This window comes from Aptenodytes patagonicus, chromosome 1 (genome assembly GCF_965638725.1).
Source record: "Aptenodytes patagonicus chromosome 1, bAptPat1.pri.cur, whole genome shotgun sequence".
Taxonomy (NCBI): Eukaryota; Metazoa; Chordata; class Aves; order Sphenisciformes; family Spheniscidae; genus Aptenodytes; species Aptenodytes patagonicus.
This window is the reverse complement of record NC_134949.1, coordinates 59,828,461-59,855,819: the sequence shown is the minus strand read 5'-3', so window position 1 is coordinate 59,855,819 and position 27,359 is coordinate 59,828,461. Positions and strand designations below refer to the sequence as shown.

Here is a 27,359-nt window from a genome sequence, read left to right as displayed (position 1 = left end):
CGAGCGCTGGTCGACGGGGGCCGGCCGGGCCCCGCGTCGCCCCGTGCCTCGGCCCCGCCGCGGGGCCGGGCGCCCCTCGCGGGCGGCGGCCGCTGGCGTCACAGCGGGGCCCGGGCGGGGGCCCGCCCCGGCCTGGCGCGCGGGTCACGTGAGCGGCGGCGGCGGCGGCATCAGCTGATCGCGGCGCGGCGGCGATGGACTTTCTCCTGGGGAACCCCTTCAGCTCCCCCGTGGGGCAGCGCATCGGTGAGCCCCGCGGCCGCGCGCGCCCCCGCACCCCTCCCCACCCGCTCGCCCGCCCGCCCTCCCCCGCGCCCCCGGGGGGGCTCGCCCGCCCGCCGGACCCCTTCCTCCGGGAAGCGGCGGCCCCCGCCTTCGCGGCGGGACGGGGAAGGCGTCGACCAATCCGGGGAGAGCTCCGCTCTGACTGACGGGCCCTGCCGACCAATAGTGGACGCGCAGCCCGAGGCGGCTCCGTCGGCGGCCACACCGGCCAATCCGGGCGCGAGGGGGTCTTGAGGGGGCGAGGCGAAGTTTCCTCACTTAAAGGGGCCGCAGACCGGTGGTCCGAACCACGCCCCCCGGTAGAGCCGAGGTCCGTGATTGGCTCGGGGCCATTCCCGCCCGCACCTCTCTGAGGGCTTCGCGGGAGGGGCGGGGTCCTACCGGGGGGGCACAGCGGGAGTTGCTGATTGGCTGGGCTCCAGCTGCAGCGGCCTGTCGCATTCGGGGCAGGAAGGGGCCGCGCTCTCCCTGAGGTGACAGGGCGGCCGGGGGCAGACATCGCTGAGCTGGGGGCTGCCAGGGGACAGGGCCTTCGGGCTGGCCTGGCCCTGGGGCGTCGCGGCTCACCTAGTCGGATCAGCGTTCCCCACCTGAATGGCGAGCACGCTGGGCACCCCGGGGGTGGCTGCCCACCCTGAACTTCCCAGCACAGAGGTCTGGGACAAGCAGGGCCTGGCAGGGCCATGTCCTGGCTCTGTGGAGAGCACCTCCCCTGCGCCACGGGCCTTCTCACAGGGCTGACTACCAGCTCCGGCAGTGAAATCAACGGCAGGAGCGTAGCATCCACTCTCTGACCTTGCAGGCCCGCGGACACGCAGTCTCTCTTAGTCCCTGTGCTTAGGTCAACTAGACAAACACAGGAGAAGGATGTAGTCTGAGAAAGTGGAGCAAAGAGATGCTACAGTTAGAAAGACCAAGACCGTCAAAGCTACACTGGTCTCAAAACAGAGATGCGGTTCTTAAAATACTTAGAATAAAGATTTTTTTTCACCCCATTTTGTATTATCTAAGTGCCTTCAGGTTGTGCTTGAAGGTTGATGTCGCCTGTTTAAACTCTACAGCATGTGCAACGGCCTTTCATAAGTTCATGCACTTGCTCAGTCTTGCTTTTTGTTGCTTGTGCAGACCTTTGTTCTTCGCTGTGAACATCTGGTCCCTGATTCAGCAGTTTTAGGTAATGCTTTTATGGGCGCTGCTTATTTTAGAGGCTGCCCAAAGCAGTGTCCAAATGATGTGGGTAGGAGGCACTGCGATGTGCCACTCTCTAGTGTTGGGCAAGATGGGTGAGACGCACTACAGCAAGGTGGGGGAAGGATCACCAGGAAAGGTTTTCTGTAACAAAAACCTCCAGATGATCTTTGACGTCTCCCCAGATGAATGTCACGTGTTTCTCACACACAGGAGAAGCCATCTCCTGCCCTTTCCAGAATTAATGCTTTTTGATTCCGTCAGTGAGTGCATCAGATACGTTTTTGTGTTTGGGTAAAGGCAATCTGAAGTTATCTTTAGATGTCACGGATCACTTCTTGCCCTCCAGATCTTCTGATCAGTATAGTACCCAGATTGTAAGTGGGTTCCCTCTGGTCTTTGCTTTGGTTAAGGAAGGGATTTTCAAGCAACAAACCAACAGCAAAGAAAAGCAAAAAAGTGTTTCAAGAGTGTTGTCAAACAGGAGTTTAGAGTCCAGAGAGTTCTGTAACAGAGGTGTGACAGTAGAGAGATCTTAATGACTGGGGTTGATTTGGGTTATGGGAGTCCAAAGGGGTGGAGGAATTGCAGCATATGAGAAAGGAACTCAGTGTGGAGGACTTGAAAGACCTGGTGGCTGAAAATATGAATGTTTTCTCCTTTTGAACATTGTCTATCAACATCCTGGGGACATGGATAAATGCTATCTTCCCTGTTTAATTTGAGACGCGAACATGACTTACCCAAACTTGTTTGGTAGGTCCGTGGCAGCTGCATGTTGAACGCATGAGCCTGATCACCAAACCTGCATAGTGCTGCTGCTTTGGGCTGTGTGCAGAAAGCTAATACTGTATCCTTGTAAATTACTTGGGCAACGTCATGTATGCCTGATATAGCTTATAAAATCTAAAATAGCTTTAGATGAAGGCTATGGAATAAAAAAAAAAAATCTGTGGCACACTGCAGCTATGTTCTCAAATTCCTTCATTAATGTTAATCTAGTAAGTCCCATTTATTTTGCTGACAAGGAAACAGATGCTCAGATAATCCCAGTGATCTGTCACAGAATGAGTCAGTTGCAGAGGAGTAGGTTTTCTAGCTTCTTACTCCCAGTCCTGAAATTTAGTCACAAAAGTTGCCTCTGTCCTGTTTTTGGACCATGGTGTCTCTTCCCAAGTAAGATGAATATAGACTTGTTTGTTTGGTTTTTTTGGTATTTGTTTTTGTTGTGTGGGGTTTTTTTTAAACACAGTACTTCTGACCAGTGGGAAAATTTCCAAAGAGTGCTGAAGCATCGTAGTTTGGATTCCTCCCTCAAAAGGGTAATCCACTGCGCTTCCATCTAGGAGCTAAGAGAAACTTCAAAATGGAAAATCTAAGTTCAAGGAGGTGCTCTGAGTGAGAGAATGGAGAGGAAACCACCAATGCTCTCCTGACCCTGGAAGTCTGGAATAACTAGTAATTCTAGCAATACTGAAAGGGACAGAGACGGGTTATTTCAGTGAGTGAGGGCAGGCAAGGGAGAGAAGTAACGGTGTAGCACAGAGATTAAGAGGATTTTTTATGGCTGGGGATTGGTTTAAGCATGAGAACCACGAAAAGTTGAGACTGTAAAGAGGGTGCAGGTAAGAGAGGCTCATGGGTGAGGAAGAGGGGCAGATACAACACAATATGTCAGAAAAATCCCCACAGCCATTTGGATTCCACCTTGCAGGTGTCCCTGCACCCTCTGTGAGCTGGGACCTTGGGAGCTGGTGGGCAGCAGTTATCAGGTGTTGTCAGTAACACTCTCCTGTCAAAGCCAGATGGGTCCCTGCAAGACGGTGCTTCTCAAAAAGGCATTGCCTTGTCTTCTATGCCTGCTCTGTCCGGAGGAGAAGGGGCAAAGGCAGCAGTTGAAGAGTTGTTTGATCCCTAAGAGTTTGAGCTGATTCACAGGAAAGGAGCAGGAGAAGTTCAGAGACCCAAATACCCACAGCACTGTCAGCACAAGTCTGTGTCCATCACCATCCTTGAATTAGGTTTGGAGCCATATCTCTGTTCTCTCTAGAAAGCACGTTGTCCCCCCATCTTCAGAGGAGCAATACAGCTGAATGGTGGAGTCCTGACTAAGCTGGTGCTGAAGTTTCCTCAAAGGAAGCGAAAGCATGAGGCTTAGCAAGGAGACTTTGTACAGGATGCTGATTTGGGCCAGGGGGTTTATGAATTGAAGCAAAGTTCAGAGAGAGGACTGTTGTGTTGCTTTCTGCTGAACCTACGCTGTCTTGTGCAACAAAATGCTAGTGCCCTCAAACACATGTTGAAATGGGTGAGAAGGTGCTTGATGGCTTTGCTGAGGAATTTAAAGCCAGCGAGACTGAGCACTGTAGGGAACGCTGGTTAAGGGCCTGACTTGGAGGAGGGGCACACAGTCTCTGACGAGCTGTGTCACGGGTGAAGGGTTTCTGAACGGCGCCTGGCTGTTTATGGGTGCTTCAGATCTGTGATGGGGAGCAAAGTGGACAGGAACCTGCACAGTATCTTCTGTCCCTGGCTCCCGTACTTCCCCGCACTATTGACCGTACTGCCATTGTGCTGCTGCAGGGACAGCTGGGTGGGATCACCAGCCCCGCAGCGGGCTCTCCCCAGCCATGAGGGCAGAGACAATAAACTTGAAAAGAAGCAAAGCTGTGAAATTTACTCATGGCACGAAGCAATGTACAGCTCCATTGTGTCAGTTGTACCGAGCTCCAAGTTCTTTCTTATCTGATGATTCCAGGTAACTTTTATAACCTAGCTGCGGTCATCAGGAGCACGTCAAATGCCAGGCAGGAAAAGAGTCGATGCTCTGGTTCAACCCCTACCGCAGTCCTCAGCGGTTCTGGGTCGATCCGAGCAATTTGTGAGGCAGCAGACTGGAATCAGGCAAACCCCAATGCTGACACACCCGGGAAGCCGGACTGGCTGCCAAAACAACGTGGCTTTGAAGCAGCCCCGTGAAGGGCCTCCTGTATGTTCAACAGCCAGTTGGTTTCGGGCTTGGAGGGAGATGGCATTCATACACTTGTCGATAACCTCCACCGGGGGGAATTCTCCGTGGCTGGTCAGGCTCAGCTCGTTAGCACGCAGAAGTAGAAGCTGCCTGATGTGCCCCACCAGGCAGAGCACTGGCCGGGCGGCCATGCCTAGCCTCCTGTGCTCGTTGTTTTTAGGGACTTGTCGCTGCCCTCAGCCATCCTGAGCTCAGATTTCGTGAGGGGCAGACAGCTCATGTGCTAATTACAGCTCGTGAAACGGGGCCAGCCACCCTGATCCTTCATGTGACTAATGAATAGACCTTGTTTCCTTCCCTTCTGTGGGCTTTAGTAAAAGGGTAAAGTTCAGGATTTCAGAGAAAACTCCAGCATATCTTACTAGGCTTGGACAGTCCCTTAGTGCTTGGAAGCAAGCAAGGAGGATTAAAAGGGCATTAGCTCCAGCTCTCCCAAGGCCAGCTAGGCCAGGCCTTAATCTGTACTGGGTAAATTCAAGCGCTTTGTCCTTGGAAATGCCTCATGGTCACGTTCCTGTTTTCTGTATGCCCTAATACTGCTCTTCCAGCTTTGTATTTTTTGAGCCTATGTTGCATTTATCGCAGTTTTGCTGCTTTCCTGCAGCTCTTCGTTGACCAGCGTGTGAACGGGGGTGACGGTAGCAGGATGACCACAGCATTGTGGGGTAACTGCGGGGTGGTGTGTGTCACCTCTGAGGAAGCCCCATTTTCCCGTAAGTGGCCAGCCAGGTGAAGGAGCATGCACGGTCTGTTTGCATTCCTGTCTGAAAAGCAAACCTCCTGCCTGACCTTGGCAGGACTGGTGTGCTTGGAGGAAAAGGGGTGGTGGTGGGGAGCAGGTTACAGAGTGCCACCAAACATAGGAAAGCGAGGGAAGGGTGTTTGCAGATTCAGTTCATGTTTGTGTACAGTGAAAATGAGGATGAGGAGGGTTGGGGAGACTTGAACAGCAAGGACTTGATGGTTAAAGGCAGTTTTCATTTCATCCTTGGTTTCTTCTGTAGCTCAGCTTCCCAACAGGCTCAGCCCTGTTCGCGAGTTGTGGGTTTTTTCCTTCTATGTCCAGCGTTTTTCTTCAGGGGTGAGAAGAGTGGATGTGGATGCTTCCTTTCAGTAGAGCAACCCCTGTGTGATTGATTTGTGTGCTTCATTGCCAGAGGCAGCAAACAGTACAGAGAAACTTCTGGCTAGGCTGGGGTTCAAACCAAGGTGTGTCATGAGCAGGGGATGCCGAAGGAGAGTGCAAGTGAAGGGTGGCTTTGTGACCATGCTTGCCAAATCCATCAGACCAACCTGAGCTGCAATCTGCCAGCCGGCAAGGCTGGCCGTGTGGTGTCCCAGAGCAGGAGGGCACCTGGAGCTCTGCTACTGTACCAAGTCCTGATCCCAAAGGAGCCCTGACGGAAAACATTTTCCCCCATGTATTACCACAGCTTCACCCATTCATTGGTATATGCCCTGGTGCACCAGACATGCTCCCCTCTAGCCCGCTGCCCTGGATATATTCTCCACCACATCACCCAATGCGATGCTACCTCCTGTGCCTCACTGAGGAAGCTTAGACCTGCAAGAGAACAGGATTCCTATATCAAATTAATACTCAAAGTGACAAAAGTTCACCTGAATCAAAGGGCCTTCAGACTGTTACAGTAGTAGCCAGACCTTCAGAAAGGTGGAAGAGCATCAAGAACGTTGTGCCGCTCTCCTTCCCTTGTTTGCCCTCTTCCATCTGGCTGTGGCCACAATGTAATCAGCGTAATCACAGTGTAACCAATACATTCTGCAGTCAACAGGAAAGGTGGTGGGTGGACTGTGAGAAGATGCAGATAGGTAGCTTCACGCTGTGGTGTGTGATCTGTGGGAGGGACACGTGTGTAAGAGGCTGTATTGCACAGTGCTGTGAATAGCTCTCTGCCTGACCCTTAAAAACGGGACATCCCAAAACATGATGGATGTGCTTACCCAGGCAGGAGTTAAAAAATCTTCTTTTTCCTGTGTTATAGCCCTATCCCACTACTGCGTGAATGGGCATTTCGTTTCATTCCCACAGAGGGACCATTAGCTGCTGGGTCAAAAGCAGAAAAAGGCAGCTCTGCAGAGGAAGGGCCTCTCCAAAGGGGTAGAGGACCCACAGCAGCAAGGGCCAGCTCCAGGTTTTGCAGGGAGAGCAGTTTTGAAAATGCAGGCATTTCTCTAAGTACCTTGTTGGGACTGAGGTCTCCTGAAGAGCACCTGGTAGGTGCTAAACCAGTCTGGCTAGTTTTAATTCTCTTGCCCCAGTGCTAAGTCAGGCTTTTTATAGGATGGGAGAGCTGGAAAGGATGGTTCTTGTCCTCTGCTTGCCATCTGCTGTGTCTCTGTGTTTCCCTGTGGTCTGGAGAATGCCTGGATCCTGCCTGCCCTGCTGGCTGTTCTCTTTCCCCCAGCCGCTGGTGGTGTCCCTGAAGGCATCAGTCAGTTGGTGTGGCTAGGACAGAGACGTGGCTGATTATAGGGTGGAGCCTCTGGCACTCTCAGTAATAGCTGCTCGTTTCCCAAATCTCTGCCCTGAATAACATCAAGGCTGACTGAGGAATTCCTAATTAAAGGGGACACAATCGAAGCTGAAGCAATATTGCTTTGACTTCAGCCTGCAGTCCACTTCTGTCCATACACCCAGAGGCCAGAAGTTCAAGGGAGAGATGTAAATGTTAAACAAGAGAGAGCCCTGCTTTGGCTGTTTATGTTTGCTTGTTTGTTTTTGTAGGGCCATGTAAAAAGAAGGGGGTTAATTCTTTTGTCTCCTTAATTTGGTGCAAACCAAGAGTGGTGCCATTGACATTAGATCCGTGTCTGTCAGCAGACCAAACTCACGGTTTCTGGTCCTGCAGCAACAAAGCAAATAAGCCCCCTTTTCTCCAGCTGTGGATCTGAAGTCATGCTGAGCCCTCTCCTTTCATGTGCAGGACAGCAGAGATCACACAGTGTGTGTTTGTGTGTTGGTAGCATGGGTGACATGGGCAAAGCTGAGCAACCACCCGTCCCAGCGCCGGCCAGCCGTGTGCTTTGCGGTGGTGACACCTAGCGGGGAGCACTTGGTGGCCTGGACTCTGCAGCCAGATTTGCCTCCTTGTGTGTTGTGGTGGAAGCCAGGGAGAAGGTGGCTGGGCTCTGGGGTGTCCTGACAGCTGAACAGCAGCCCATGAGACTGCCAGGGCCACTCTCAGCCCTGCCGTGTCTTGGTTTCTGTTTTCCAGAGAGAGCTACTGATGGGTCCCTGCGGAGCGAGGACTGGGCTCTCAACATGGAGATCTGCGACATCATTAACGAGACTGAAGAAGGGTAAGGGAGCTGGCAAGGGTACACATCCAGCAGCTGGTCCCAGCACATCCTGTAACACTACATCCCTAGACTGCAGTGGTAGCATGCACTGGTGGAGGTAATAAGCTAGGCTTCCCAACACTCCCTTAGACGAGGCTCTGCTAGGAGACCTAGAGACAAAGCAAAGCTGTCAGATCATCTGTTAGATGCTTCCCCGTAATCTTCGTGAGCGCTGGGAGCCATTCAAACAGGCCTTCAGGGTCCCCAGAGAAACCTCGATTCAAGCCAGGCTGCCTCTCATCTCCCAAAGGCATATTTGCAATTCATCCACTTTGTTCTATTCCTCCTTCATACCCCTTTCTTTCTCTCCTCTGGGAATGTAAAAATCTGCAGGCTGGTGACTGAGGAGACAGGAAAATCTCAGGCTGCTATTCAGTCCTCTGACTGTGCAAGTCCTGCTGGGGTTTGCTTCTCAGGTATTTTCATGTACGGTCACTCTGAGATGTACAAAGTGGGTGGGGGAGCCCTTGTCTACCTCTCCCTGCGGGGAGATGTTCAGAAATCTGCCAGACTTGTTAACTTTGGACCTGGGGATTTGCCAGTGAATTCAAGGGACACTGCTCCTTCTCACAGTGGAGATGTCAAGAGCAGCATGTAAAAAAGAAGGTGCTACATGGAATAAAAAATGTAGGTTTCACTCCTGCTGTCCTACCCCACAGTGATGCTGACAGAGGATTAGCAAGCCCAGTTTTCAGCTTCGCAGTTGTATGAAAACAGAGTCAAACATCTCTACTCACAGATCTGTCACCACTTCTTTTCCGTGCTATCCCCATGGTGCAAATACACCTGTCTCTGTCCACAGTTCTCAGTCCCGAGCTGTGGCCACTTTGTGTTTCAGTTCTGGGCGCCTGATAACACAGCTGTACCCTCCTGGCATGGCGGGCTCTCCCACTGCCCTGCTAATGCCCATCCATTGCAGCCATGCTGCCCCACGGGCCAATACGCTCCTGCCCTCCTCATTGCCTCAGTGTCTCCACCCCACTCTTCTCCAGCACTGCTGCACTTCCAGCCCAGCCTCTCTTCCTGTGCTCTGCCAGAGCATGTTGGTTCATTTGTGCCCTCTCACAAGACCACATGGGCTGAGACCGCAGTGCTTCTCCCCTCTGAGAATGGTTAAGAAGACCCTGCTATGCTGCTGCTCTCTTGCCCACCTGCAATATAGGCAAGATTTTGCCACTGCATCTCCCTTGCTGCTTTTTAGCCTCCTTTCCTCCAGGGAAATGTTGTTAAACAGCTTCTCTCTGAGCAACACAGGGATTGCTGCAGCTCGCTCTCTCCTTCCTGTTTCTAACCTATGCCAAGCTTTTTTGTGATCTCCTCCTCTTCAGTCTCTGCCATGGGATTTTGCTCTACCCCCAAAAGTAGTGCATTTCTAGCATTGCTTTTACTCTGCTCTCTGTTGTGTCCTGTACACCTTGAGTTGTTGCAGACATCAGCACAGAGGCCTCCAATTTCCGTAACAGCACTCATTAGCAGGACCCCGCTCCTCTTGCAGAACCACAGACAGAAGCTGCTTTACCCATCATTGCTTCAAGCCGCCCTGAAAACATGGCGGGGAAGGTCACCTGCTGAGTATGAGGCATCCAGAGCCAGTGGCTGTTTTGTTTTGCCTCTCTGTAGGTGGGACTCAACCTTCTGATGATCTGTCTTCATCTGATTTCTCCTGCAGGCCCAAAGATGCCTTCCGAGCCATTAAGAAGAGAATTGTAGGGAATAAGAACTTCCATGAAGTTATGCTGGCTTTGACGGTGAGTGCTCAGGGCTCTTTCTCAGCTCTGTGATATCCTGCTGTAAAGCTGAGACCCTGGCTGAAAAGACACGGGTACCTAAAGCCAACAAGGTGAACACACATAGGCAGAGAAGGCTATAGCTAATGCGTCATTGCCTTTGAAGGTCCTGGAGACATGTGTCAAAAACTGCGGCCATCGCTTCCATGTCCTTGTGTCCAGCCAGGACTTTGTAGAAAGTGTCCTAGTGAGAACAATCCTGCCGAAGAACAATCCACCTGCCATAGTGCATGACAAGGTGCTGACCCTCATCCAGGTGAGCCAAGAAGCATGAGCATCTGCGCCAGTTCAGAGAGTTTTTGTCTTTAGGTGTTTGTACAGAAGACTACTGTAAATGATGATGGGCTGTACTGTCTCCTCTGCAGTCCTGGGCGGACGCCTTCCGCAGCTCACCGGACTTAACTGGTGTTGTTGCTGTCTATGAAGACCTGAGACGGAAGGGCCTGGAGTTCCCCATGACTGATCTGGACATGCTATCACCCATCCACACACCACAGAGGGTATGGGAGCATTGCTGAAGAGAAGGGTGTTGGGCAGCTGCCATTCTGGAGCTATGGGGGGACTTCAGGAACTCTGGCTTGCATTTAGAGGGCTTTTGGGGAGTGAGAAGCTCCAGGACAGCCTCTTTGCTGAAAGAGCTATTGAAAGCAGATGCAGAGTTGCCATCAACATTCCTCTCCTAACTGCACTGCCCTGTCAGCTGTGAGTGTCTAACATCTCCTTCTCTCTGTCACTTTTCCCACCTCTGTCTGTAGACTGTGTATAGCTCCAACTCCCAGTCCGGACAGAACTCACCTGCAGTCAACTCCCCTCAGCAGATAGAATCCATCCTCCACCCAGTCACCCTGCCCACCGTGAGAGGCACATCCAGCAACGCGCCCATCACACCCACACCAGAGCAGGTGAGTTGGACACGAGCCCCGTGGTGCTGCTGACTCTTCCTGCGTTTGGGGGCTGTTTCACAAACACCGGTCTGGGACTACTGTCCTTGTCCTTCCCCAGCTTCTGTCCTCAAGGAGCTGTTCCTCCAAAGCATAGTCCCTTGAGAGCTCTCCAGAGCTCCATTGTGGTCACAGTGATGATCTGGGATACCACAAACGCAGAGTGGTTATGTTTTACTAAGGCAGGGCTGCTTGCAGGTAGAGGGAAGATCTCCTGGTTATAGGAAAGTGGGGAACTGAGACACGGAGGTTTTGAGCGAGGTCTTTGTAGCGCAGTACAGCAAAAGCTTGCTCAGTAGATGCCTCCTTATCATCTTTGTTTATCTTGCCTCACTGCTGACTTTATATGAATCAACCCTGTCTGGCTGTGTGGTTTCCAAAGGCTGGGGCTTTCTCTCTTGTTTCCCCATCCTTTTTTCTCCTTCCTCATCCTGACTTCAAATGACACCGTGTACAGCACCAAACCTCCAGCTGTCGGTAGGTTGCATCCCTTTGCAGAACAGAGGCTAGAAACTGTTCTCAGGAGGCTCATTAGCAGCTTATGAAACCAGAGGGATAAAGCTTTAACTGTACAGTTAGCCCAGGCTTGCCTTTTGAATGGGAATTCACTTTTTTCCCCTCTTATATTGCTTTGGAAATGAAACGATTTGAGTGGCTGCCACACAGGAGCTGCTAGCTGGGGAGAGATATGAATCATAACAGCAGCCTGTGCTGGCTATTAAAAATCAAAGCTAGGCTAGTGGCCAAAGATCCTGGGTGAGGGCCTGGCATCTGTTACCAGCAAAAGAACTTGATGATAAGTAATGGAGCTTCCTTCTGCTGGAAGCTCCCAAGAGCCGAACCGAGCAGTGACAAATGAGCTCCTCAGTGGTCATTCCCTTCGGCTCTGCAAACACGCACACGTATGTGGTGCACTGCCATTCAGAGCTACCTCAGCTGTCTCCCCAGTCTTCCCAGGCCGAGCAGTCACTTCCCCTCCCTTTTGCAGATCGGGAAGCTGCGGAGTGAGCTGGAAGTGGTGAATGGGAACATGAAGGTCATGTCGGAGATGTTGACGGAGCTGGTGCCATCCCAGGCCAAGCCTTCTGACCTGGAGCTGCTGCAAGTAAGGAACACTGGTGGGGCAGAGGGCTGGCACAGGCAGCTCGATTTAGCAATGACTTGATGGACTGAGACATTATGCATGCCAGGCGTGGGGAACAATTGCACTGGACAGTTTAGTGTGGGGCTTATCAGGGAGCGATGGGGTAAGGGAGACACAGGGAAGGTGGAGTTTCAACGGCCAAGGGAAGTTGCACTATTGAGGCTGGAATCATCTCACACGGGGACTTGTAGTCCCTGAGGGCCTTTCTTTCTGGAGGATGTGTTACACAAGAGGCATACAATTATTGTCTGTAAAGCTCAGACTCAGTTTACCTCTCACACCAATATCTGTTGCCCATCAACCCTTGCTGATAGACCCCAGTAGCCTCTGGGGTCTGTCTGTCCCAGTCAGACTTCCAAATCTATGAGTGCTCAGCCTTAGCCTGACCATTGTGGTAACATCCCCTTGCTGTGAGCAGGAGCTGAATCGGACATGCAGAGCTATGCAGCAGCGTGTGCTGGAGCTGATTCCCCGTGTCCTCCATGAGCAACTCACCGAGGAGCTACTCCTCATCAATGACAACCTCAACAATGTGTTTCTGCGCCATGAAAGGTACCTCTCTCCTCCCTTCTCTGCCCTGCTCTTCCACAAGAGTTTACTGCTCCTTGAAGGCCTTCTATCCCATCCTTTTGATCTGCCCGTGAGTATAATGCTCAAGATGTATCAGCCTGTATCATCCATCTTTGAGAAAAAAGACAGTTCTCAGCTTTTGCTTGTTTATTCCTGTCCCTTCAAAGCTGTTGTGTAAGTTACTGATGGAATATAAAGATGTCCCTGTGGCATAATCCAGAAGAATAAGGAGGAAACTGGATGGAAAGAGCTGGTTTTCTAGTTCTGAGGCAGACAGGGACAGAAAGGACTTGCCCACATGGGGTCAGCACCCCTTTTTTTTTCTTCTGTTTCATCAAACCCATCTCTTAAGCTAGGATGAAGTCTGGAGAGTTTAGTCCCTGTGTCTGTATGGAGTGCTGGGTTTGAACCATTTTGGCTAGACATAGCTCTGGAGGATCACAAGAAGCTTCCTCACACCACCTCTCAGGAGACATCAACTCTGTGGGCCTTGTTGCGGTGTCTTCGGTCTTGAGGGGGAACTGGGCCCTGAGCCATGGTCCTCCTTTCCTAGTATGTAGGAAAGGGCAGACTGTGCCAAGCCTTATAAAAGGGCTGTGGGTGAATAAGCACATACTACTGAAATGCATCCTGTCATCATTCTTGCAGGTTTGAGCGTCTTCGGACAGGACAGCCTGTTAAGGTAACTTGGAGCAACTCCCCTTCTGTGCAGATTGGTTTGCATCCTGCAGACCCTGCTGTGTCCTGCTGAGTTGGAGAGAGGTTCAGCCAGCCCCACTTACAAGCTATAGGCTTTGCTCTCCCAGCCCAGCTGCACCAGGCCACGCTGGTGTGCAGGACACTCCAGTTCCCACTGCTAGCCTCTCCCTCCCTGCCAGTGGGAGCCTTCCTCTCACCCAAAGAGCAAGAGCAGACCAGCAGCAGTTATGGTTTTCCGCTATTGAACATTGAGAGGACCAATTCCCATATGAGCCTCCCTTTGTCCTCTGAGCAATGCCCTGTCCTCTGAACCAGCACCTACCATACTTACTGACATCCAGCAGAGCTGGGAGGCTGGCTTCCAAGATGTATTCTGCCCTGGGACACTATTCCCAGCCAGTTCTCTGATCACTGTCCCCCTTCTCACAAGGAGAGGCTTCACAACTGATATCTTTCGATGGGTACAGAAGGACTTCCCTCTCCAGTGTTAAGGAGCTAGGACTGAAGGGTTAGGGTGTCCGGGCTTCAGTAACTCTCCACCATCTTCCTTTTTTTCTCCAAAGGCACCAAATGAGGCAGAGAACAGCTTGATTGACCTGGGACCCAGTACTCCTTCTGCAGTGAGACAGCCTGAAGTCACCAACAACCTTTCCTCTCAGCTGGCTGGAATGAGTATGTTGCCATGCAGTTTTCCCCTCAGCCCTTCTCCTGTGCTGCTCTGGGAATCCTTTCATGCCCTTGAATCACCTCCCAAAATTATTTAGTCACATTCATAAAGTAACCTAGAGAAATAGGATGTATTGTCAACTAATAAACTCATGAAGAAACTTGTATATGCCCCAATGCACACAAGCATATGTCTCAGCATCCACACCTCATGTTGTGCAGGAGGTGGACATGACTTAAGAAGGACCTCAGCATTGGGCTGTGACTAAGGACTGGGCCTTCCAGCAGGGCAGGGGACAAAGTTGCTCCAATGCCTAGCAGCAGTGCAGTTGCCTCTCTTGCTGTGTGGTGTCAGGCTGACCACTGAGGTCTGGGAGAAGAAAAGCAGCTGAGCTGTGCTGCAAAGGCAGCCATGAGCATCTTGGGCTCAGGACCCAGGATTTGACAGGTTGTCTACCCAGAAAGCCTGAGAGGTCCTGAGGGGTCTTCAGGACATACCAACAGCCTACGTAGCACTGCCTGAAGCTCTCGCTGGCTGTGAGCACATTCAGTACAGCTTGGGTGCAGCTGCAGAAAATTGACAAGACTGTTTTTACAGACAAGCCAGTGGAGATATTTTTCAAGTCAGGTTTTTCAGATGACGCCTGAGTCATGAAAATCCACTCATCTGTCTCAGAGGTGCTTGCCCAGAAGCACAGGTTATCCTCTCCCGCAGGTTATGGAGCAATTCCCTCTGAGTTGTCTTAAATGGTCAGGAACATCTGAGCCTTCAGCATCAGTGCAGTAAATTGATGCTGCTGCTGCTGCCTGAGACTGAGCTAAAAATATCTGCTGAGCAGGTGAAGAAACTGCTTCTGTTACTTCACCCCCAGCACTGCACACACGCGTAGACTGTGCTGCAGCTGAGGGGCAGGATAGATGAGTGGGCCTAGAGCAGTTTAGCCTGTTCTGATGTTAGCCTTCCACCTAGCACCTCCAAGCCCATGAGCCTCTGTTTACTGCTCTGTGCTGCCTGCTCACCCTGCTCTCTCTCCCACAGACCTGGGCTCGAGCAGCGTGAGCGCGGGCCTGCACTCCCTCGACACCTCCGGCAAGCTGGAGGAAGAGTTTGACATGTTTGCCCTGACCCGCGGCAGCTCGCTGGCTGAGCAGCGCAAAGAGTGAGTGTAGCAGCCCACTCTGTCCTATCCTGCCTTCGTGCAAGGGGGGAGGGCCCAGGGCAACTGGGGCTGTGACCCCAACCAGCAGCATTTCCTGGGAGACAGTAGGATGCAATAGAAATGCACTCTTCTGACACACGGTGTTTGTAGGATGACCTCTGTGTTCCTGGTCCTTCTTCCTGCTGCCGTCATCTCCCCTTCACAGTGTCCTCCTGGGCATGGGAGAAGGAAGTGGTCTCTGTGTGTGGGGACTGCGGTGCCACGTGTACTGGGGAGACTCAGTGTCTGGAGATGAAGGTGTGGAGTGGGACTGGCTGAGTTTTCTTGTCTGTCTCTGAACTCATGTGCCCTGACTGGGGTGATGTTGAATTTGGGAATTGCTGAATATTGATGCAGCCTAATGGACAGAGTATTGAATTGGAGTGCAGGAAGTATGCAGTCAGTTGTGGCTTGCAAGGCAGGGCACTGCTCTGTGCCTCAGCTTCCCTGTTGGTAAATGGGATGGATGTTTCTTACTCTGTAGTGTGTTTGGGACCTCCTGGTGTAAAGCACTAAGAGTTGGGTCTCCATAGTACTGGCTGAACTGAAGAGGTCTCTTCTCTACTGCAAAGAGTGCATTTCTGAATCCTTGTTCTGGGAGAAGCCGACAAGACCTGTGCTGACCGGATCCCTTTGGCTTGAGAGACTACGGCTGATCTCGCACTGCTCTGCCTGTCACAGTCATCCACTGCTCTCCATCGGTTACCAAGCAGTAGAGCCCACAGATACATGGCTGCCTTCAGCCCTCAAAGACTTGTGCTCCTGATCTCCATCTACTGGAGTGCCTTGTTCTGCAGCTGGGCAGTAGCAAGTTAAGGTCTCTTAAGGATGCCTTCTTTCGTTCCTCTGCCTCAGACTGCTTCTGGTAAAAGTGGTGGGGAAACCCATGGCCTACACACAACTTCATGTGTTTTGCCCATGGGTTTCCCCACCACTTTTACGGTGCAGTGTGCTGCCTGAGGACAGAGGTAGTCCGGGACAAAAACAGTGGTGCCGACAGCACCCAGTCTGGGGCTGAAATCCGAGCCACTGGTATGTGCTCAGTGCTAGAGGCTGGGGAAGATCTGGGCAGGGTGGAATTGTATCCTCTCCGCTGTGGCGCAATCCTTAACAGACTGAGGCTTGTGATCTCTGCACAAGTAATGAGACATCTTCTATTTATTCCTCACTGCCCTCCATCTGCCTGCACTTGCACTCCTGCCAGGTAGCCTCTACTCTCACTGGCTCAGGCTTCACATTTCACTCACCAGCCTCTGCTCTCAGCGTCTCCCTCCTTATGAACAGACCCATTGCCCTGCTGCTCCCGGACGAGACGTGCTGGCAGGAGACACAGACAGGGCTGCTGGGGTTTGTTTCTGACCCCCCCATGCTTCATGTGTGTCTCAGCGAAGCAGTGCTTGAAACACCTCAGGCCTTTCCTGCCGTTCTTTCTCATCAGTGGCATGATAGCAGCGTTGTACTTCATCCTTGATGCCATTGTCCACAGTGGCCCCTTCACTGATGAGCATTTCTTCGAGAAGTTTGAGCGCCGGTGGCCCAAGCCCCTGGCCCCCAACAAAAACAGCTCCACTTGATGGTCTGCTGGATCTGCGAAACGGGGCCTGGGAGCAGCTGGAGAGAAGACTTGTGGAGAGTTTCTGGGAGAGGCTTCATTCTCCTAGCATGGACGGACTGTTTTCCCCACTCTGCATGGATCAAATGGTGACGTCTGGCATTAGCATGTGTGGTAGCAGCCTAGAGGGGACACAGAAATGGGATGAGGGAGATTATGGGTGAGACGTGTCTGTGTGTGGAAAGAGGTTGCTGTAATGGTGCATTTGGAGACCTTGAAGCAACACTAGGCTCTTCTGATCATCCAGGCTCACCTCCTATGCAGCGTAGACCAGTGAGTCTCTGCCACCATCAGTTCTTGAGTGGTATCGGATAAAGAGATGTTTTTGATCTGTGTTTGTGTCTGTGAAGGTAGGTGAGTATGTAGGGGCTTGTCGCTCGAATCCTTTCTAAAGCAGCTGTAATATTCTGGTCAGTCTGTGTTAGTTATCTCTCTTCTGTAGTCAACCCCAGAGAAGATGAGTGTCATGGTTGATGCACATGTCTGTAAGTCTGTGTTTTAGTCTGCTGGATGGTTTTTTTCATATGATGCCTTGTCATCCTTCTGTCATGTGTTAGGGCTGTCCTGTGGTATCCCACAGTGATGTTGCAGTGAGTAGATTAGTGTGTTTTGTGGTGGGCTACACCTGTAGTAGGGGTTTTGCACACCTTTCTAGAAGCTCTTGGGAGCAGAATGACGAGAGATGAAAAGTTGTGCAACCAGAAGCACTGAATGTATGTTTAGGGGTTCCTGCTCTTCACTCTCAAGCATCTCATCAGCCTGTGTGTTATCTAATCAGCCTGTGTGTTATCTGACTTCATGCTTTCAGGCTAAAGTACGAAGATCCCCAAGCCTCCAAAGGACTTGCTGGTGCCCTGGATGCCCGGCAGCAGAACACAGGAACGGTAAGTGGCCACAGAGCTTTTAGTGCATCACCAGGAATGAGAGTATCCTCCTTGCTCACCAACGCAATAAATGTGTTGTCTGTTTGGAAAAAATCAAGTATTTAACATGACTGATGATAACTCCCAGTCTCCACCAACCTGCATTTCCTACCTGGACTATATACCTCATTCTTTAAACCCCAGAGGTGGAGAACTATGGAAAGTCTGGGGCTGACTCAGTCAGTAACAGGATGTTGTCCTTATATCTGCAGGGAAATTTCCACCTGGAAATGTATGTTTTATTCCTCTTCAGCAGGTTTCCAAGTCCAGTTGCCTTCTCTCTGCAATCAGAGAAGTAGGCCACCAGTACTAGTGTGTTCTTTCCCCCACCCTAAACCCACTGCCTCCCCTCTCCCTCACCCTCTGCGATAGCAGCTTTCAGTGCAGACTTTCTCTCAACCAGGGGGAGTCTGGTACCTCCAGTGATGGAGCCCAACTGACTAAGTGGATGATGCAGCAAGGAATGGTGAGATCGTGGAGCGCCAGCAGGGAGGAAGGAGGCTGGGGCTGCTGAACTAGAGGTAGCACTGGCACAGCACGTGAGGATGCACAGCAGACATCAGCAGAGACTGCAAACTGAAATGCGGCAACCCTGGTCTGGGCCAGTAGTGGATACCAAGGTTGGGAAGGAATCAGGCAGAGTGTCAGTCCTTCCTCAAGTAAACATGTCTGTAGGAAAAAATCCTAGGAGCTCTGAGGCCAAGAGAGCATGTGCCAGTTTTTGAGCTAGAGGATGGCCTGTTTCGGGTTTGGTGTCTGGGGCAGAGGCACTAGCTGGTGGCATCATGAGGAAGGCTGCCACCATTCATTCCCCCTGCAGCCTCTCCTGCTCAGCACAAGCAGCCCCATTTGGAGGAAAACACATTCCAGCTTTTACCCTGTTCAAGGCCTCCTCCTCTAGCTAAAGTGTTTGAGCCTTCAGGCTGTTGAATTTGGTCTTTTGGCAGCAGGAATTCCTGCAATTACATCCCCTCAGGCACACTGAGTCTTTGACACACTTCCAGGTCTGAAGCTTGTTAGGCTGTCTTCCTGAAATGAGCACTGCCCAGACTGATGTCTGCTCTAGGAAGTTTCCCCACATGCTGTCCAGTTGGCTTGAATGCACTTCTACCCCAAAGAGTTCCTCTTTGGGTAGACAAAGCCAGTTCGCTTCGAAACTTCCCTAATCTCACACATCCTCTTCCATCCCCATTCATCCATCTGCCAGCTGTGGTAGCTATCTGCACTTGCTCCCTGGTTTGGGGAAATCTGCCTGTCCTTGGTAAGAAGGCATTGCTCTTTTTCTTGGTCTTGCTGTTTTCCTGAGAGCAAGGGAGCTATACGTATTAGGAGACTAATAAATAAGTTCCCACAAATACTCTCTCATGCTTGTGCTTCTGGAGCCTCTAGCAAGGGCTGCTCCTTGCTCAGCTTTATTCAGGAGCTTGTTACTGGAGAAAAGGATCTGGGGTTTTGAATCGATCAGACTTGGTTTCCTTCAAGGTTATCTTTGTCCACTAGGAAGGTGTCTCTTTGCTGCTTAAATTGGCCAGGGACATGAAGTCTTCTGAGCTAGCCTCGTCCCTACTGGTAGTAAAATTTACTTTCATTGTAGAGGACTTTCTCTTTGATGGATCTGTTTCTGTAGTTTGATGTGATGTCAAATCCTGCTGTGCTCCATGATCCTACCAGGGAATCACTTCTTGGCAGGTGTCTTTCCCCCTTAATGTGGTACCAAACTTGGCACATCTGATAACTTCAGCATCACAGACTTTGTCATCAGACCGTCACTGGTTTGTAGAAGGGAGGAGGTGTGGAGAAAAGCACATCTCCTGTTCTCTGGCTGCCTAACACAAGCATCCAACATCCACCTAGTGAGTCCTCACCAAAATGGAAAGCCTGGTCGAGTCCTAATACCCCAAAGCCAACCACCAAACCCCAGATGCTTTTAAAGGCATGTATCCTGGAAACTATGCATGTCTGGGTGTGGATGGGGCAGAGGAAGCAGGTGAGTGGTGCCATTGGTAGCTGGGAGAGCTTTGCAGTGGCACTGGCTGGATTTGGAAGGGCCTGAGCTGACTGAACGGTGGAGCGAGGGAGTTAGCTTTTGGGCTGGGCTTTCTTTTTGCAGAGTGGGTTTCCTGGAACATCCTCTCCTTTCTTGGCCTCATCGCTCTCTTTCCTTCTATCCCAGGTGCCAGTTCCCCAAGCCAATTTCATGGAAGACATAGAAAAGTGGCTCTCCACTGATGTGGTAAGTGAGGGGCTGCTTTCCTGGAGCCAGCAGTCCTGCCAGAGTTGTCTGCGGGGCTGGATTTTAGGCAGTGTACAACAGCGCTGGCACTGCTGAATGTGTGGCACAGGCTGCTCGGAGGGAGCAGGGGAGGCAAAGCCAAGTACACAGGGTTTGGGATACCACACCAATATAATTAGCCTTCTGGGAGGCATAGCTAATGAGCTGAGGCTCAGGGCCACTCTAACATGTCTGTACTGCCGCAGTGGGGGGAGCACTATCCTGTCTCCCTCCATGCAGACAAAGAATCACATCTGTGGAGGTGCCTTTGTCTACCTTGTTTCAAACCACTCTTTTGTTTCAAAAAAAACACTACTTGTTTCAAACCAGCCCTTCTCCTCCTTCCCTAGGGAGAGTCAGAGGATGCAAAAGGTGTCACCAGTGAAGGTAAGACTTCCCAGCCAACCCTTTTCTCCAGCTGTTCCTGGCAGCACCTTGGCTCTTCCACAAACCTCCCTCCTTGCTAATGCTCTGCTCTCCTCTTGCCCCAGAGTTTGACAAGTTTCTGGAAGAGCGAGCAAAAGTTGCGGACCGGCTACCCACTTTGTCCAGCTCCTCAGCAGGGACGTCCGTCTCCCCTCCGGCTGCCAGCCGTCATCGGAAGCAAGCAAAGGAAGATGATGCTATGTTTGCCTTGTGAATGCTATGGACTGCTGTGCTGTGGAGCAAGAGGCTGTGTGTGCTGTTTTGCTTGCCTCCGACCAGGGGCCAGCAGGGGAAGGACTCTGTCCCCTTCCTCCACTCTCTTCCTGTTTTCCCTTTGAGTTGTTTTTATTTTTAAGCTGCTTTCAGATTTCAGATAATCTTTGTTGTGTTTAGGGATGTCACACAATAGACTTGTGAAGGGGGTTTTCAAAGCTGCTAGAGAACGTGGGATTTCAGTGGGCTTTCTTTTTTTGGTACAGTGTGGGCAAAGTAGAAGCAGCTCCCCATCCTCCTCTTCAGTGAGGTAGTCAGAGATCTTGCCCAAGAAAGAGGAGAGGCTGCAGTCTGCTGCTGAAATCATTCCTGCCTGCCTCTTTCCTTGCCCCATCCCTAGAATGGATCTCCAGCCCTCTGCCTGCCACTGTTAGACTGGAAAGCATGCAAAGTGTTACAGGTGGCAGAGGAGGAACACTAATGGTATAGGGGCCCTGTTGCTCTAGTCTCTCTTGCACAAGTGCTTGTGGTATGCAACACCTTCCCACTCGCAGCTCCTTCTCTTCCTCTTCCTTTCCTCCCCCTCCCCATCAGTTTATCTAGAATCCTACCCACAGACCAAATGTTTCTGTTGCATGACAGCCAGTTACCAAAGCCCTTGGCTGCACACAGGGCTTGAGCTGCAAGCGGTACCCCAGGCTGAAGGGGCTGTCTGCTATGGGGTAGGATGTGCCTTCAGCAATCTCTTTGCAGTTAATTTAATTCTCCCATTATTATACTTTTCTCCCTTCTTTCCCCAATGCGATCCCACCTCCCTCGCTCACTTCCACTGATGCCTTCCACCACATCATGCCATGGTGCGGGGAGTCTCTCTGAGCCTCTCATCAGGCCAACGCTATAACCTCCCTCAGGGTAGCTGTGTGTGCTGGGAGCAAAGAGCTGTGTTCCCTAAAGCAGGAGGCCCTTACGTAGGCACTGCTATACCAGCAAGAAATGTGCTGTTGCTGGGAGAGCTTGTTCAGCTGGTGAGCGCAGAGGTGAAGCGAGACATCAGTCATCTCACGCCCGCAAAGCAGCCCTGCAGCAGCCAGGAGCTCCTTTGCACATGGGGAGAAAAACCCTTCTGAGCAAACCGCACATGCTGCCCAATTGTAAAAGGCAGCCAGGGAGGAGGGTGCCAAGCCTGGGGCTCCCGCTCATGGGATTTCTTGCTGAGCTTGGGAGAATTGCCCTTTTTTATTGCACATTAAAGGAGCAAAGTCTTGAGCCTCCCTTGAAGATATGCGTGTGCTGTCAGTGCTGGCGTGGGGAGGGGAGGACCCTGTGGGGGAGAAGAGGTGTGCAACCATGCAGCCACATTTGCTCTCCATGAAAAGGCAAGGGCACTGTGGTGCTGAGATGAGGCACGGCGTGGGGGCTGAGGGTGCTGCGAGCCAAGGCAGGTGCTCGCTGCTTTTTAGCACAGTCTCCTGGGGAGGTGACTACAGCCCATCTCAAAATAGCAAGAGGATGAGCTACCTCATCTCCTTTCCCTCTCTGCCTTGTGACCAGATCCAAATACCCACCTCACAGCCCATAAATCACTTAAAGACATGCAAGAAACACAGTTGCTACAAAAGGGCTCTCTGATATCCACAGGGTGCCCTTAGTTGTTCCCACGCCATCCCCTGGTGTCCAGCTGAGTGGGCGCTGGGGAAAGGATTCTTAAAAGGAGGTTGAACAGGTTGGAAGTGTCATCTGAGTCCCAGACTTGTAGGAAGGAGTTAAATTAGCCAAAGTTGTCCAAACCTCAGCACCTCCCTCTCCCCATGCCTGCACTGCAGTCTCAGCTGAACCAAGCTCAGGCAGAGGCTTGAGGATAAGAGCTGAGAGCAAAGCTGGTCTGCAGCTGGTGGCAGTGGGGCTGGAAAAAGCAGGGTGCTGGGTTTCCTCCTCTGTAAGCACTTGTGGGCCGGGAGGAGGCTTTGTGTCTTCTTCAGCTTTCCAAGACTGACAGCACGTACTGTCCTTGGACGCTTTGTCCCTTGGAAAAACAAACAGCCATTTCCAATTCCATTGCATTCCCAATGCCTCTGCGAGGAACTGGAGGAGACCCTCCTCCTTTCTGAACCAGGTGGTATTATATATTTAATATAACCCTCTTTGAGCAGCAGTCCTCAAACCAGGGTGTGTGTGCTATCTTTTGGAGGTGGTGGGGAGGGGAAAGCCCAGCCCAATAAGCCTAAAAGCCACCTGTCCTGCCCCGTCTTGCTGATGAGTCCATGAGTGGCTCTGCTGGAGGTTGCCTGAAGCTAAAGGATCGTGGCTTAATCTCTGAGCTACTCCCTCTCCCGCAGACAGTTCTTCAGCAGGACTTCGCTGTGCCACAGGACCCCACGCTCCTCACCTAAGAAGGGCTTAGATCAAATGAAGCGTGCAAAGCACTTTCTCTCTGAAGAGCACAGCCTGAGAGCCACCTGTTTCTGCCTTACCAACTGCATGAGGGTTTCATGCGGCAAACACGGGTAAGTGCTGGGGAGTGGCACAGCTGCAGACCTATGTCACAAGTCCATTTTTACCACACTCACAGCTTCCTGAAATATCCTTCTTTTTTTTTTTTTTAATTGCCAAAGCATCCTTGTCCCAGCAGATGCTAGAAGTGAAACCTGGGTGGAGAGGCTGGATTTGCCCACGCAGTGCTGGCTCTAGCCTCTGCTGTCACCCCTGCAACAAGCCCAGAGCCAAACTCAGCTCCCTGGAGAGCAGCCTTCCCGCCACCCCAGCCAGAGCATGCACAGCTTGCACCAAAGGCTCTGTGCTGGGAGCGCGGCCTGCAGGAGGACACTTGAAGTCAAGGGACCATGAGGGCCCATGAGCTACAGGCCAGCACAGCATCCCCCCAGTGCTGCAGACCTGCAAGGGCAGGTCCCTCCTGCGAGACAGGACTCTGAGCTGAGACGCGAGGGCCTGAGAGCCCCTGCAGCTTTCCTCCTGCGAGTCTCAGCAGAAAAGCAGAGAACAAGGAGGAAAGGCAAAAGGGCCAAATGCTGAGCTTCCCCTCCTGGAGCACCTGCAGGAGAGGAAGTAAGAGCAGGGGCACGATGGAGCCCAGCCTGGCAGGTTTTGCAATTGTGAGGCTAGAAGGGCCTCTGGAGCGAGGAGCCCAGTGCCCAAACCCTCTTGCCAGTGCCTGGACTAGGGCTGCCTGGCTCTGCCGGGAAGGGAGGGCTTCTGGTGCCCAGTCAGCATTTGTGAAGGACACCAGCCTGTTCACACCAGTGATGTTTTGAACACCGGTTCATGCCTCAGCAAGCACCTAAAGCTCTCGGTGCCTCCAGCTCCCTCCGTGCATTGCCTGTGGCTTCGCCTGAAAGAGGAAACAAAGCTATCCCCGAATGTATACCCTGAGCACAGGGAGTTCAAGCTCCTCCTTGCTGCCCCTGGGATGCCCTGAGCCCACCTCGGGGTAAGGACCCCTTCTCCACCCTCACCTTGTTGTCTCCCTCCCCAAACAGCTGGCACGGGAGCTGGCAAGGCCAAGAGGGGACCGTCCCCGAGGAAGACTTGAGTGCAGGGGAATTGGCTCGCCACTATTTTTGTCATGGGGCGAACAGGTGGGGAGGGTTTTTGGTGGCTGCCAAGTGGGGTCAGTTTGGAGCGATGACCAACAGGTGAAAATTCAGAGTGCTGCTCGTGGCCCTCTGGGCGAGCCTGTTCCCTCCCCGCCATGCAGCCAGCCATGGTCATGGTGCTCTTCACTGTGGGCCACCCAGTGCAGAGACTTATCCTACAGGGATGACGTCTCTTTTTTTTTAAGCAACTGAAAATATGAAGAACGGGGATGAGAGCATGGAAAGATTCCATGCCCAAATTAATACTGTCATACTTGTTATAGATTACACCAGTAATAGCTTGAATATTTTTGCAAGGTTTCTGTTGAGGAGGAACTTGGAAAAAAAACCAGCCAGGTCTGCAAGGGATCATTTTAAGTAGAAGCCAGGTGTTTTCCATTGGCAAAAACTGCTTTATGATTGCAAAAAAATAAAATGACACCACTATAAAGAATTCCTTTAAATGCCTTTCCCTTTTTAAAAGTGTTTTCTAATGTTGCTATTTTAAAAAGAAGTAACGCTGCCTACTCGCTTCTGACCACCAGATGGCTGTGGTCCCTCACACGCTCAGCCTGAGCGCCACCAACTGCCGAGGACAACCTCTCGCTTCGCAGTGACCTGCTTAGCAGGCTATGCAACCACTGGAAACGAAACAAAACAGAACAAAGTTTTTCCTTATTCTAAAAGTATTATGCTGCAGCAATTAGCCCAGTGCGGACTCACACGGCGACCGCTCCAGAGCATGCATTCAGGCGTTGCGACTGCGTGGGGGCTGGGAAGGAGCGCTTGCACTGTGTCTAAGCATCCATTAATAACCACGCTGGGAACAGGATCCTGACCTGGACGGATATTTTGTATGACTCAGAACAGTTGTTTCTATGTAAGCTGAAGAAAGGCATAACTTCCTTGTACTGGGTCAGAGTTGCTCCACATCTCTAAAAATCAAATACATGCTAAAAGTTAATGAGAACTTCCATGATGTTTGGCTTGCATGGTTCTTGGTATACCAGCATTGCATTCGTAGAGGCAAAAAAAATTCATGCTTTTCTTTTACCTGCTACTAACCTCCAAATAGCACATGATTTTTTTTTTTTTTTTAAAGAGCAGTTAACAAAAATATCTCCTGATTTCCCACATCTCACAAATCAGCACGGAAGTGTCCTGTGCTAGTACACTGGGGAGGCTGTTCTCCATCCCACAGGACTTTCATGTTGCTCTGCCATGTCAAAACTTCGTCAAAGCTTATTTTGGATAACAAAATTCCCCCTTCCTTCACAAAATGAGAATAAAGCCACTTCCCCTTCCCTTCAGATCACTGTTAGTGGTGCTGCTTAGGGCAGATGGAGATGCTGGGAAGGGACGTACGATGGGAGCCCAGTGGGCAGCAGAGAGGGGGGTTGTGAGGAAGGAAAACATTTCTGTAGGTAACTCATTTTTATCTGTGGGGGGGCATAAGCAAATGGAAGCACAAGAAGCGAGGAAAGAGACAAAAACAAGGAAGGAGGATAGGAAAATGTGCAAACACATGAGAGGAAAAGTAGGTGCCCCAATGCTTGAGAGCAAGGAAATGGAGGTGGCCGGTGGTCACCAGTGCAACACAAGGAGTTGCACTGGCAGCCAGTCTGGGGTTTTTTCTGTTTCTCCTGAAGATATTTCACAAACCACACAGACAGAGGTGACTTCTTACACCAGGGTGATGCCAAGGTGATTGGTAGCCCTGAGGAGATTTCTCTTCTGTTGACTTGCCTGCTCTCCCCTGGCTTTTAGGGCACCCAGAGCATCCCGCACGGCGCTCGGCAGCTCTGCTGCGTGTTGGGTGAACAAGTGTCCCTGTTGCTTTGTGTCAGTGACCAGTGAAACCTGAGCAGGGGAACGGGGACTCAGGGGCACAGGCTCACAAGCAAAAGCTTCCTCTTCCCTATCTGCCGACGTCCTTGCAAAATCTTCTGTGTGTGAGGGTGCACAGGAACCGCAGCAGGTTCGGACTGCACAAGCGGGCAGATTCGCTTCCCCTTCCCGCCAGGGTTGCCAGCGGTCACAGGGATGGAGGTGGGTGAGAGGGGACAGGATCGCTCCCTGTGGGTAGAAGTTCGCTGCAGCGCTGTCTCCAGCAGTGTTTCTGCAGGACTGGAACTTGGTCCTTGCCAGGAGCCCCTGGCTGGGGGGCACAGGGGTGTTTTGCTCTGCAACAGTGAGGCTGGGGGCTCAGCCCTGGCGAGGAGACCCCTGGGGAGACGGGCTCTGCAGCAGGGCTTTTCTCAGGGGGGATCAGTAATTCCCTCCCAGTACTGAAAAGCCACATGTGCCAGTCTTCAGGCGCTGTGTTTTCCTGGCCTATCTTGGCAGAAAAGGGTGGATCAGGCACAAGGTGAATTTGACGGCAGGGTGACGCGAGGACGCGGCTTTCCTGCAGCTTTAGGGGAGGCTCTTTCTCCAGCACAGAGCAGCAGGAAAATCTGTGTTTAGAAAAATTGCTGCGAGGCATTTCAGTGGTATTTTTAGCTCCTTGACCAAAAAAAAAAGGGCCTTAAATACCAGGCCAGTCTCAGTGGGAGATAGATGCCAATTTCTCTGAGCTTCTTTGTACAATTGTGTGTGATCTGCTGCCAGCAGTGCCCCTCTGCCTGTCCCCGCTGCCGCCAGGCAGGGACACGTTTTGTGCAGTGATTCACACCATCAACCACTAGCTCCAGCAGAACAGTAAGGGGGTGGCTCACCCTGTGCCAAGCACCTTTGGTCCCTCTCATCTCTGCCAGACCGCACCTGGAAGCTGAACACTTTAATTCAAATCCTACATTGCTCAGGTGCTCTTGCTAATGATTATTTAGCTTAAGAGCCACAGCCATGATCCCAAGGTCCTGCTGTGCCAGGCACTGCACAGGGAAAGGGGGTCTCGGCCACACAGAGCCGACAGCCCCGGCTCCCCAGTGCCCAGGATGCTAGGGAAGACCTCCCCAAAAAGGGGGATGTTCTTGCTCTTTTACACTCCTTTACACTAGCAGCTGCGGTCCGTAAGCACCACGGTGCACGGGGCTCTCTAACACTGAGCCCACCCTGCCCCTAAATGAAGGGCTTTGAAGAAGTATCTGCCCATGATAACCCCTCTTCTCTCATTCCTTCTCATTAGCATGTAGTGTCATACTTTCAAAATAAAGCTTTTCCAAATAGCAGCTCGGTCAGGTAAATTCAGTCTTGCCTGCCTGCCCTGGAGTGATCTTTTGTAATGAGTGAAGAAAAAGGAAGGGGGAAGGGGGAGGACACAGGCTATGCCACAGACACCCTATATGGCCTTGGGTAAGTCACTTAAATTCAGCACGCCCCGCATGCCAGCCTCTAAAATAAACTCCTTCTCACACCCCATATCTCCTGGGTTTGGTGTTTTTCCCCCAGAACAGGTGAAACTAGGCACCCATCCAGCACCCCAGAGAGCAGTGTTCCCGTGCCTTGATTCCC

General features: G+C 51.7%; 1 protein-coding gene across 4 annotated transcripts; it reads left to right on the top strand.

Annotated features, from left to right (window-relative positions):
* The first annotated feature begins 142 nt into the window (after nt 1-142).
* On the top strand, nt 143-21,594 carry TOM1 (target of myb1 membrane trafficking protein). Of its 4 annotated transcripts, XM_076338755.1 has the most exons (17): nt 179-246; nt 5,109-5,217; nt 7,741-7,825; nt 9,534-9,612; nt 9,758-9,907; nt 10,017-10,151; nt 10,407-10,553; nt 11,581-11,697; nt 12,155-12,288; nt 12,955-12,988; nt 13,569-13,677; nt 14,711-14,831; nt 17,291-17,366; nt 17,809-17,871; nt 19,579-19,638; nt 20,028-20,064; nt 20,169-21,594. In XM_076338755.1, exons 2-17 carry the CDS (start codon nt 5,151-5,153, stop codon nt 20,315-20,317), a joined length of 1,563 nt encoding a protein of 520 aa, XP_076194870.1. In that variant the 5' UTR covers nt 179-246; nt 5,109-5,150; the 3' UTR covers nt 20,318-21,594. The 4 variants fall into 4 exon arrangements, with proteins under 4 accessions (XP_076194879.1, XP_076194898.1, XP_076194870.1 ...); XM_076338764.1 differs by lacking the exon at nt 5,109-5,217 and having other exon boundaries at nt 143-246; XM_076338773.1 differs by lacking the exon at nt 17,809-17,871.
* Nucleotides 21,595-27,359: the final 5,765 nt, after the last annotated feature.